The sequence below is a fragment of the Ctenocephalides felis genome, unplaced genomic scaffold, assembly GCF_003426905.1.
Source record: "Ctenocephalides felis isolate EL2017-DRISC unplaced genomic scaffold, ASM342690v1 CF-g0.4_SCAFFOLD_00845, whole genome shotgun sequence".
Lineage (NCBI taxonomy): Eukaryota > Metazoa > Arthropoda > Insecta > Siphonaptera > Pulicidae > Ctenocephalides > Ctenocephalides felis.
In genome coordinates, this window is record NW_020536999.1 from 749,424 (window position 1) to 762,317 (window position 12,894).

The 12,894-nt window shown below is 29.9% G+C and overlaps 2 protein-coding genes across 4 annotated transcripts in view; both read right to left on the reverse strand.

Annotated features, from left to right (window-relative positions):
• Positions 1-12,894, reverse strand: part of LOC113363178 (GTP-binding protein Rit2) — a 104,552-nt gene that overhangs the window by 73,341 nt on the left and 18,317 nt on the right. For 2 of the 3 annotated variants that reach the window (XM_026605659.1, XM_026605657.1), the window contains exon 1: positions 308-402. The exons of the other annotated variant lie outside the window; for it this stretch is intronic. The gene's annotated coding sequence lies outside the window, so the exon portion shown is untranslated. Of the gene's footprint in view, positions 1-307; positions 403-12,894 lie in introns of those variants that run through there. 3 annotated transcript variants of the gene reach the window in all.
• LOC113364186 (zinc finger and SCAN domain-containing protein 12-like) lies at positions 5,768-11,979 on the reverse strand. The gene is made up of 3 exons (XM_026606669.1): positions 11,703-11,979; positions 11,544-11,660; positions 5,768-5,898 (listed from the first exon to the last, which is right to left on the reverse strand). Exons 1-3 carry the CDS (start codon positions 11,977-11,979, stop codon positions 5,768-5,770), a joined length of 525 nt encoding a protein of 174 aa, XP_026462454.1.

The window sequence follows — 12,894 nt, forward strand, 5'->3', positions numbered from 1 at the left end:
TTGTTCAAATTTTATATAAATTAATTAAATAAACATAATCAAAATCTAGTAAAAATTTTATCAATTTTAATAGGTATGTTGAACAAAATTATAAATTTATTTAGTGTTTCAGAACTAATTTCAAATTATATGTTTTTTTGAACTATTAAAAACCTAAAATGATATGATTTTCCCATATGTAAAAAAATCGTAAAAAAAATTAGAAACCTTTCAATTTTTTACAAATTTAAAAAAAAGAATTTATTTGGAATATCAGATCTAATTTCAATTTAAAAACATTTTTCTAGTTCTAAATAAATTATTTTACCATTTTTTTTGTCCTGCACTTGGTTTTGCACAAACTTGAAACTTATTCCAGAAAAATGGCACTTTATTAAATTAAAACTTTTTTAATAAATCTTGGCACTCAGAATCATAAAAGTCATATTATATATTATTTAAAAATAAATTAATTGATATAAAATAGTCTTTGCTGTAATCGATTTAGCACTCAACATTTTTTCAAACAAAATTATAGAAAACAATATTACAATACAGGTTTTACACTAATTTGCACTAATGTATAATGGGTTAAATAACAGTTCATCAATTTTTATTACAAAAATTATTTTACATAGTACAAAATTAGGATGATGCGAAAAATTACATTTCAGTACAATAATCACTTATAAATGATAAATATAATTTAGCACTCATGTACAATTATTTATTTATTTATTTATTTAACACCAATTGACTGCATTACGCGTACTTTGATAATAATTATAAGTATTTTATTTTAATAATAAAAACAAATTACGATATTATAAAACATCACTTTTAGTTTATCAGTTTTTCAAATATAACTTCATGAGTTTTTACAAAACAAATATTTTGCATCATACAGACACAAAATTTTACACGCAAGTTTTATCAACAAATGGTAAATATGTAAAGTTTTACACAATTTTTAATAACTGCAGTCAAAATATAACGTCAATTTTTCTCATACTTGTGCAACTGTCTAAATTATCACTAGATACTTATAAAAAAATTAATTGCACAGAAAATTTGTTTAAAAATCCAAAATTTCACAAATCTGCATTTCCCCGACTAACGTTTCACGCGGTACGCGTACCAGTTCAAAAAGTCTCATAAAAACACAGTTCAAACTCGAGTTTTCAATCACATCTCATCAAAAACACATTCAACATATATTTGTATATATTATAAATTTTATTTATATTTTTATTTCCGATTTTTGGGAGAGCTCCGGACTCTGTTTTTCCCCTCGAACGTACTAACCGTGACTGACTGACTGACTCGCAGGAAGAGAAGGAAAAGCTGTTGCTTCTCCCAAAGAACGAAATGCGCAGAATCACAAATTGGAAATGGAAATATATAAAATTCTAGTGTGTGATTCGATTTTTGTTTGAAAATATGTGTTGAATTTAAAACTAGTTGTAAATGATACATAACGGGGGGTATTAGAAGTTGTAAACGGCAACGATTTATGCACCTGATAGATAAAGTACTCAAAGCTCAAAGTCATGCTTCATTTTTTCCACAAAGTAACGTTCTTGCTCGTAGGGTAAGTTATAATAATCGTCCAAAAATCAACTAGTGGTGTATGGCATCGTGCCTTAAGGCAAATTGCTGGAACTTTCCGTCCCGTATTGAAATATTCGAGAAATTTTAAACGTTTTCAAATATATTATTACGAATACTGTAACTTTCATTGTTTTTGCTATCTTGTTATATTTGAGCAAATCAAATGTAAATCGTAAATCAATTTATCTCTACAACATCAACAATCGTTATTTCATTTCGAACTCAATTTCAAAAAAAAACTAGCTGTAAGTGGAATTCTGTCTTAAGGCAAATTGCTGGAACTTCCCGTACCGCAATTCAAAATTCGAGTAATTAAAAATAATCAGTAATATAATCAATAATATACAATAATATAATATAATATAATATAATATATAATAAAAGTTGATCAATGATTTGAAACTTTTAATAGAGTTTTGAATCATATTCGAACCATCATGTGCAAAAACATACCGTGTTGAAATAAAAACGTAATTTTTGAAATATATTATAATTAATTAATAATATATTATATATATTATATATTAAATATTAATATATAATAATTAAATAATACATTAATCAAAAAATTCAAAAAAATATTTTAACATTAGCATTTTCCAATAAATTAATTTCAACAAATGAGACTGATTATATTTTAATTAAAATGTTACTATAAATACTTAATTATTTTTTATTTGTCAAATTTTACTGAAAATTTAAAATGTTTACTATAATTTTCATGAAGTACAAAGAAAATAGAAAATAAATAGAATTATATATACTGCGGAATATTGAAAACAATTTGTATTCATACTGAAATTTTATTTTATTTATATTTTTTATATTTATCTAAATTGTTCAGTGTGTAAAATAGTATTGTCAATAGAATAAATAAAAATATTGCTGCCAACTTTTAAAGTCGAAAACAAATTTTGAACTTAATCATATTTTATTTGAAATAATATTTTGTTTACAGTATATTAGATCAGAATTAAAATAAAAATCTCAATTATTTTCGATATACAAAAAAAAAATTTTTTTGAAAAAAAAATTTTTTGAAAACAAGAATTTGAAACAATTTTTTTTTCCAAAATCAATTATTTTGTTAAAACAAACGGTAAGTTCTTTGAATCATTCAAATCGCACGCTTAGTTCTCTCAAAAACTACCAGTTTTTGCACATTCAGCTCTGTATCTCCGAAACCGCTGGACCTGCCTTTGCCATAAACTAACCACCACTACTCCCCGTCATTACAAATTGAATGTTTTCTGGATCATTCAAATCCAATGCTCCGTTCTCTCAAAAACTCGATTTTTATTTTCTGCACTCTTTGCTCTATATCTCCGTAACTGCTGGACCTGCCTTTGCCAAAAACTAATCAGCACATCTCCCTATTAATAGGAATCGAATGTTTTTTGAACCATTGAAATCGGTTGATCCGTGCGCCCGAAAACGTGGACGAAAAATTGTATCCATACATACATACACACACACACATCCATTTTTTCTCAAGTATGCCAAAATGTTCAGAAACATTCAAAACGTCGAGAAATGTAAAAATTTTCGATTTTGATTTTTGGACGATTACAATAACTTACCTTACGGGAAGTTAAAAAAATAGTTGCCTAATTTGCACAAAATTGAAAAGTGCTCCAGTCTAAACGCACTTGGGTAAACATTTGTACCAAAGTGGCGCTTAGACTGTGCTTAGCCTGGGTAAATTTTTAAATTTTTAATCCAAAGTTACAAAAATATTTTATGGAAAATAAAAAAAGATGTATTAATTTTTTATCCTCAAAAGCAATTGTTTTGTCAATGCAAGCAGAAAGTTTTTTAGATCATTCAAATCGGACGCCTAGAGTTCACTCAAAAACTGCCATTTTTTGCACATTTAGAGCTCTGTATCTTCGAAATGGCGGGACCTGTCTTTGCCAAAAACTAATGAGCACATCTCCCTATCAATAGGAATCGAATGTTTTTTAAACCATTCAAATCGGTTGATCCGTGCGCCCGAAAACGTGGACGAAAAAATGCGGACATACAAAACACACATACACACACACATCCATTTTTTCTGACGGGAGCACTTTTTTTAATTTTGTGCAGACAACAAGCAACTATTTTTTTTTTTGAAATTGAATTCGAAATGAAACGACGATTGTTAATGTTCTGGAGATACATTGATTTATGATTTACATTTGATTTGCTCAGATATAACAAGATGGCAAAAATAATGAAAGTTACAGCATTTGTAATAATATATCATATTTGAAAACGTTTAAAATTTCTCGAATATTTCATTACGGTACGGGAAGTTTTATCAATTTTCCTTAAGGCACGATGCCATACACCACTAGTTTAATTTTATTACCAGACGACAAAACAAGTTTATTCAAAATTAGGTCTATAAATAGATGTAGTTATTTCTAGCACCAATTATCAAAACCAATAACAACACCACTGGTTGAAACAATTAGTACAGTGGCTTCCACTTTCACGATTCCATCTATCCATCTATCCATCCATCACACATGTTTCTTTTCCATCGAGGGCACCCTTGCACATCGTACGAGTATTGTTAAAAAGGGGGGTTGTTCAGCTAATGGAGCGTATGCTGAATTTGTTTTCTGAATAATTAATGTGCGCGCACGCCCATGGAACGACTTGTCTGTGACTTTCATTCGCGGGACGGAAATAACCTGGTCGGAGCTGATGATAGAAGAATTTAGGTTGGGTGCAAATTTCCAAGTAAAACCAGAGGCGACGAAAATGCTAGACCACCTTGATCAAATTGCCATCATCATAAAAAAGAATTTGATCTAGTTAATTGATCTTAAATCAAATTTTATCTTTTGGTAAATAGCTTCTAATGCACTATTGTGGGGAATCAAGAAGACCAGAAAAAAATCACTTGTCATTTTTATTTATCATAAAATTTTGTAATTAATAAATCGTTTACATTTTCATCCAATGGATTTTATATTTTTATATTTAATAACTACTCTCCTACACTGGTGACCCACGACGTTTGAGATGAAGACAGAGAATGAGCATTTTTTGGGGATTTAAAAAAATATAGATTTTGATGCAGCACCATAATCACTGGTTTTCCGCGACTACTTATAAGGTACGTTCAGTCCTCGGTTCATCGTAGTTAACGTATTTACTACCTGACACCGGACTTCTGTTGGTATACCCATTTTGTATACCCAGACCTCAGTGTTTATTGCTGACACAAAAATTAATTATGAGCCTAGACCTTGGGTCATGAATTAAATTCATTATCAAATGGTTTATTGGAATCGCAATTCAATCTCTCCTTGTCCGTTAACTCACCAAATCGTCTTTTGATGCATAAGACTTTGGGGCTGCATCTTGTCAAGATGATGACACTTTACGCTCTCCTTCGAATCGCATCTTATTCGAGAATCCGTTGTATGATACAAAGGGCTACTGAAATCGACAAGATTATTTTAATCATTGCGAAAATTTATATTCTTACAGAGCGCCATCTGTTTACCCAAAATATTGCAGAAATAAAAATTATTACAGTAGATTGAGTCTGAATCGACTAAAATGATTTAGTTCCAGAATTTGGTCCCAAAAAGGGTCGGTGAACATATGGTACCACACCATGTTTAGTGTGTATATACGACTATTTAATCATTTTATTAATAATTAACAAAAGTAATTAACGTACACATACCTGTTATTAAATTTGATTATTCACTATTTATCGTTCGACATTAACTAAATTCCATACAATAGTCGTTTTATTAAATTATTTACGAATCAATTTCACATATTGTTCGAACGAAACGAATTAATAAAGGACACACTGTTCCAATTTTGTTGATTTTATTATAGTTGTTTGAAAATTCGAAACATTTAATTGTTATAGTAAAGTATTAATCCGTAAAAGTATCGATGTTAAAAAAATCGGCGGAATCTACTATCGAGTACTAGAAATAATTATTGTAGGGTCAGGAAGATAATATATTAGTAATCTAGCAGAATGCTCAGAAAGTATCTGTATTATCTATTAAGTACTAAGTAACACTCATGAAGAATTCAGAAAAAAGGAAGATAATACATATTTAAATAAAATATTATAATATTAGGTTGTCAAATATCTACCTTCCGCTTTTTTGCTTGGTTTATAATACAAAAAGGCGGAAGGGAGATATTTGACAACCTAATATAAAAAAGTATCGATACTGCTCGATATCGTCTGTTCTACGTTCAAAAGTTTGCAGTAAATCCAATCGCTGCTATCAGTTTCTCGCAAAAGAAACACAAAAGATGCTTCGATATCATCTATAGTACCTGAACGAATTTTTAATCTATATTTAAATTCTTTTGTATCGTTTGGAGAAAAGTAATTTACATTTCCTGACATTTTTCCATTTGAGAAGGGCGATGTGTAGGAAAGAATTTACTACAAAGGAATTATCACGTTTCACCGGTGAACCAGTACGCGAATTTTGAAACCAACCTAGATCTAGCCCTCGATTCAGGTTGCTGGCGAAACACCGCTTATCAGTTCTTTATGGAACATTCAATATATTCAAAAATATAATTAAATATTTAATTTAATTAATTTGATTTTAATTGATTTAATAATTTTAAAATTGAAATAAAATTAATTATAAACAATATTGAATTATGAAAAAACTGTCAATATAACAGTTAATACATAATGTTCCACATTAAGATGGAATTCTAGTCTAGAGAAATTTTAGGTGATTTTTCAAAGGCCGTCAAAAAACAATCAAAACTTTTACTGCCGATTTTGTTATAAGTTAGTAATAAATGTTTTAGGAATTCAGTAAAAGAGCATTTTTTAAATTTCATAAAAGATTGCATCATACTCTTTATGTTGAAAGTGGCTATTGGAAATCAAAACAAAGAAAAAAAGAAAAACAAAAAGGATTAAATAAATGAATAAATAATAATTAAATAGCATTATTGATAATAATGACAATAATAAATTAAAATTCTAAGTAAATTTATGTTGTAAACTGCGATTAACTCTCGCATTTAATTGGAGAAAATGTTTAATTCTAGCAAGCGATGCAATGGTAAATGCATATACAAAAATTGGCATGTAATCATACCCCTAATTAAAAAAAAAAGAATAACTAGTGGTGCATGGCATCGTGCCTTAAGGAAAATTTCTGAAACTTTCCGTACCACAAATATTTTTTTTAAAAAAAGATGCAAATATTTTTAGAACGTTGAATAAAAATAGATTTTTGGAGAATTTTAAATTTTTTGAAGAAAATGGCTTTTTGAAAAATTTGAACCTTTTTTGAAAACAATCCCGCTGCTTTAACTGCATAAAGACGAAATATCGAAGCGTATAAGCGCCGCGACGTCGTCTGAAGGATAAATATTGGTACGGAACCCATAGGAATGTAAACAAAATTTATACTTATTAAAATCTCTATAAAATATCTGATAATTTGATGTGCTTATGTCTAATGATCATTTTAGATCGCCAAATTGCATTTTTTTACTTTTTTTTATTCGATCTATGAAGTCGCTAGACCTGCCTTCCCAAAAATTGCACCAGTTTCATTTCATCAATACAAATAAAATGTTTTTTTGAATCATTCAAATCGAACGCCCCGTTGTCTCAAAAATTGAATTACTATTATTTGCACTTTTTGTCCCGTATCTCCAAAACGGCTGGTCCTGCCTTTGCCAAAAACTAATCAGCACATCTCCCTATCAATGGAATCAGTGAATTTGAATTATTCAAATCACTTGAGCCGTGTTTCCAAAATCGTAGACGAAAATTTGTAGCCAAGCATACACACATACACACATATGTATCGATTTTTTTTAACTGTAAGGTATGCCAAAATGTTCAAAAACTTCTAAGATGTATAAAAATTTTCATTTCCGATTTTTTTTGCGATTACTATAACTTGCTCCATGGGAAGTTAATAATTTCTAATTAATAAACTTACGTTTAGTACAAATGTTTAATTTGTTTTATCATTATCAAGAAACAGGGTAAAATATTCTTCGGATTCAGACATTTTTCATTAAATCAAGAATTGTACTACGATGTAACTTTAAAATGTTTATTTAACTGTCTATGCCGATTTTCTTGTTGATATCGGTCGCATACAACGTTGATGCCGTTACGCATACAACGGCAGATCTCTATTCACATACACGACGACTAATCACAATCGACCCGTATAGAAATGATATCATCCAGAGCGAATGACGAATCATTGGCACTTAACTCTTATCTTATCTGCCGTAACGCACTTCCGTTGCATTTGTACGGATTCACACCCTAGTCGAGTCTAAAGAAGTTTTACTTCAAAAATGTGCAAAAATTCACAATCAGTTCCACACATGTTAGATATGTGTGTGTTTATATATGTTTCCATTTTCCATTTCGAAAATTGATAATTATTCAAAAAGCGTCCTTTCCGCGTCATTTGCCCATAATTGCATGTCACGACCGCTTTGCTTTATCAATTCGCGTTCCGGTCGGACGGTCGTCGTCGGTCGTTGTTAACCTGCCATAGGCCGTCGTTCCCGGTTACATTTTACAACAACCACTGATATGAACGCACTCTCGTTTGTTGGCTCCCATAGATGATTAATAATCAATTCCGCGCAAAAATCATCCGAGTGCAAAATTGAGGAGCGAATGCACATTGCCAAAAGCATTTCCGGCATTCGACACAATTTCGGCAATATGAATACATATTATTCATACTCATATTCATATGGAATTGGGGATAATCGATAATGGACTAAATTATAATAATGTTTATAATTCCTATGCAAATAATTTGTGTGAGAAATGATATGTGAAACTAGTGGTGTATGGCATTGTGCCTCAAGGCAAATTGCTGGAACTTCCCGTACCGTAATTAAACATTCGAAGAATAAAAATAATCAGTCAACAAAAATGTCTATGAATAAATATTATAAAAACTAGAATTTTTATTATTTGTTTTTGTAGGCAAAATGTGAAAACTTATTAGATTAGACGACGTTGTTTATACATGTTTGAATGAAATATATATAAATAAAATCTAACTAGTTGGTATTGGTATTTTGCCTTGAGGCAAGTTACATGAACTTCCCGATAATAATCGACTTAATCAATAAAAAATACATTAATTTATGAGTGATTAAAAGTATTCTGAGTGGATTTATTACACATAATTAAACACGAACGAACACTTTGACTCGGAGTATTTTCTAAAAGCAAATTTTTAAAAATCAACAATTATTATAATTGAACCAGTTTCCGCAGGACTTTAATGGCTTAGTATGTTCATTGAGACCAAGTACTACTATCATTATACCAAGCAAATCCTCTAATTGCAATATTAACAAATGTCAAAAAAACTACTCATTTTCTCAAACTTCGATTAATTTTTAAAATTAAACTACTTGTTGTAAGGCCGTAATATTTCAATGAGTTGTATAAGACCATGATATATATCGCCAAAAAAAGTTCCATAAAAATCGGCTTCAATTTTTTTTTCAACAGTAAAATACAAGAAAACGGCTCGGTAGATTTTCACCTAAAACTAATCAGTATCATTCCCAACTAATATCTTTCGAACAGTTATCGAATTTTTAAAATCGATTCGGTAGTGTGAGCTTAAATGTAGACGAACAATTTTTTCCAAATTACAAAGAAACGGCTTGGCAAATCGTCGCACAAAACTGATAAATGATAGTCCTCATTGAGATACATAAAAAAAATTTAAATTTCTGAAATCGGTTCAGGCGTTATTGAGAAAATGTCAATCAAAGGTCTAATTTTGACAAATGCCAAAGAAACGATATTAATTTTTGCACATTTTGACGGATTTTTAAAGCTAAACGAGTTGTGGGACCGTAATATTTTAGTATGATCTACAAGACTATGGTATCTACCGTCAAAAAAAAAAATCATGAAAATCGTCAAAAAAAATTTTCAACACTTCATTACAAGAAAACAGCTCGGCCAATCTTTACCAAAAACTAATCAGCACGATTTCCAACCAATATCTTTCGAACAGTTTTTGAATTTTCAAAATCGATTGAGAATTGCGGGATAAAACGTGGACGAAAAATTTTTCACTTTTCTGCGATTTACAAAGAAACGGCTTGGCTGATCGTCGCCCAAAATTGATAAATGCTAGTTCTCAACGAGATACATTGAATGGTTTTTAAATTTTTGAAATCTATCTAGCCGTTTTAGAGAAAACGTCGATTTACGGCAAGAAATCTGTTGATGCACACGCACACACACACACATACTTTTTCCAAATTTTTTCTCATTCGATTCAGAATGTCTTGAAACGTCCAGAAAACGAATCGGATTTTTTGATGAAAACGTAAACTTCTCCTTCGGGAAGTTAAATAGTTTATGTAGTATCAACTAACTATACAAACAGAAAAAGTGTTAAAAAAAAAATTACAAACGTGGGATTCAAGTCCGATCAGTTTTGACTTTCTTTTATGTTCTAACGCGAACGAAAACTGCGGTGACGCGCCAACCAACTCAGCTATAACGACATGCTCACGCGCAACTCTATGGATCTAATCCAAATTTCTGCATTTTTTGCCCTGTATCTTCAAAACGGCTGGACCTGCCTATACCAAAAACTAATCGGTACGTCTCCACATCAATACGAATCGAATGTTTTTTGAATTATTCAAATCGGTTGATCAATGTTCACACACACACACACACATGCATCCATTTTTTTAAGGTATGCCAAAATATTCAGAAACCTTTGAAATGTAAAGATATATAAAAATGTTCAATTCGATTTTTTTGCGATTACTATAACACACACTGCGGAAAGTTAATAAATTGTACTATAATGCCAAATATGTTATCTATTAAAACTTGAAGGATGTATATTTATTTTTAACTTCAGCAAATACAAAACATTTACAATGTTATATTTATAATAATTTAAATATTTATAGTTACATTATTCAACAATTACATACAATACACTGATGAGTAATGAACAGAGTCGTTACAGAAATATATAATACATAAATTACATCTAATATCCTAACAATATAACTCGAGTAAGTGAAAAGAATTATAAGATTGGACAGATTTATAAATCATTCAAAAGTTCCATTGATTGTTTGTTTCTTGCAAAGGATTCCCCAGTATGTACTCTTTCATTTTCCATTAATTTACTGGTTTTCTTGTGATTGTTTCGTTGCATAAGGCTGTACTCCGGCATGCACTAATAAATGCAAACTCAAATTTCTTGCACATAAAAATCTTTTATAGCATATTTTGCACTTATGAAAACGTTCTCTAGTATGGGTTATTTTGTGTTGGATTAAGTAATGCTTTACTTTGAATTTTTTATTGCATATTTCACAATTAAAAGCGTGTTGGTCCGAGTGAATTTTTTTGTGATCTTGTAACATTTCTTTTATTCTGAATGCTTTATTACATATTTCACATTTATAAGGCCGTTCTCCAGTATGCACTGATAAATGCCTCCTTAAATGAGATGACTTTGTAAATGTTTTATTGCAAATTATACACACATAAAGTCGTTCTCCAGAGTGAATTGTTTTATGTTGTTTTAAGCATCCTTTTGTTTTGAATTTTTTATTGCATATTTCACAGTTATAAGGGCGTTCTTCTATGTGACAAATTTTGTGTTCACTTAACATATGTTTTAATCTGAATGCTTTATTGCATATTTCACAATTATAAGGGTATTCTTGACTATGCACTGTTAAATGCATTTTTAAATTACTTAACCGTGTAAATCTTTTATTGCATATTTTACACTCATGAGGCCGTTCTCCAGTATGAACCATTTCATGTCGGTTTAAGCATGGTTTTGTTCTGAATGTTTTATTACAAATTTCACAAATAAAAGGACGTTCTCCGGTATGCACTGTTAAATGCATTTTTAAATTACTTAACCGTGTAAATCTTTTATTGCATATTTTACACTCATGAGGCTGTTCTCCAGTGTGGACTTGTCCATGTCTTTGTAAGGTTTGTTTTGATGCAAATGTTTTATGGCATATTTCACATTCATAAGGTTTCAACTTATTAGTTGTTTTACCTGAAATTTTTTCAAAAGTTTTGTTATTATCCACTAAATTACTTGATTTAGTGATCTCTTCTTGACATATGTAAGGTTTTTCATCTAAAACTGTTCTGTTTGTACTAGTCACATTATCTTGGTCATCAATCGTCTCTTGTTTTATTTCCTCATCAATTGTAACCTCAGATTTTAGAAATTGCTGTAGACATATATCATCATTATCATCCGTACACAAATCTGACGTATTTTCATAATCATCAAATTCCTGTTTCACATGAGGATAATCATCCATCGGTTCAATTTTAATTGTTTTCTTTGTATTTGTTTCTTCAGACATGTTTGAAGTTTGTTGGTTATAATAACCTAATTAACGATGACTTCTTTAAAGTTAAGATTTGATATTTAAACTATATGTGTTTTGAACGTATAATAAATTTACTAATTCGTTTACTATTTACTATGATATAATACTAGCACTGACCTTTTTACTATTATTTTATTTTCGAATTTAACTTTAATTTTTCCATAAACCACTTCGACATTTCTTCTCAATTTTTGTTTTATCAGGATGAACAACATTAAAAACATTTCAACTGCGAGTTTTTCGGCGGCAAAATATAAAATCAGAAATTATATTCGTAGTTTCAAGAAAAAGAAATAGACTGATTTAATATTATTTTAACTGATTATATATCATTTAACATCAGAATTTCTAAATTTTTGATAGCACAAATTAAAAAAAAATCACTGAACTTAAAATACGTATATTTAAATAAACCGAAAATAACAAATAATTATTATTAATTTCCCGTAGGGTAAGTTATAATAGGGTAAGTTAGTCTTATAGTTATAGTTTATGCTTATTTATCTATGGTTATAATAATCGCAAAAATATTGAAAATGAAAATTTTTACATATCTTTACATTTCAGAGGTTTTTGAACATTTTAGCATACCTTATAAAAAATGGATGAATAGCGATCTATTTATGCTTATTTGTCTATGGATGAATGTGTGTGTGTGCGGATACACATTTTCGTCGACGATTTCGCGAAAACGGATTAACCAATTTGAATAATTCAAAAAACATTCGATTCCTACCGACGTGAAGACGTGCTGATTAGTTTTTGGTGAAGACAGCTTTAGCCGTTTCGGAGGCATGGGGCAAAAAGTGCCAAAAACGGTATTCAGTTTTTGAGAGAACGGAGTACTCGATTTGAATAATTCAAAAACTAGTGGTGCGCATGGCATCG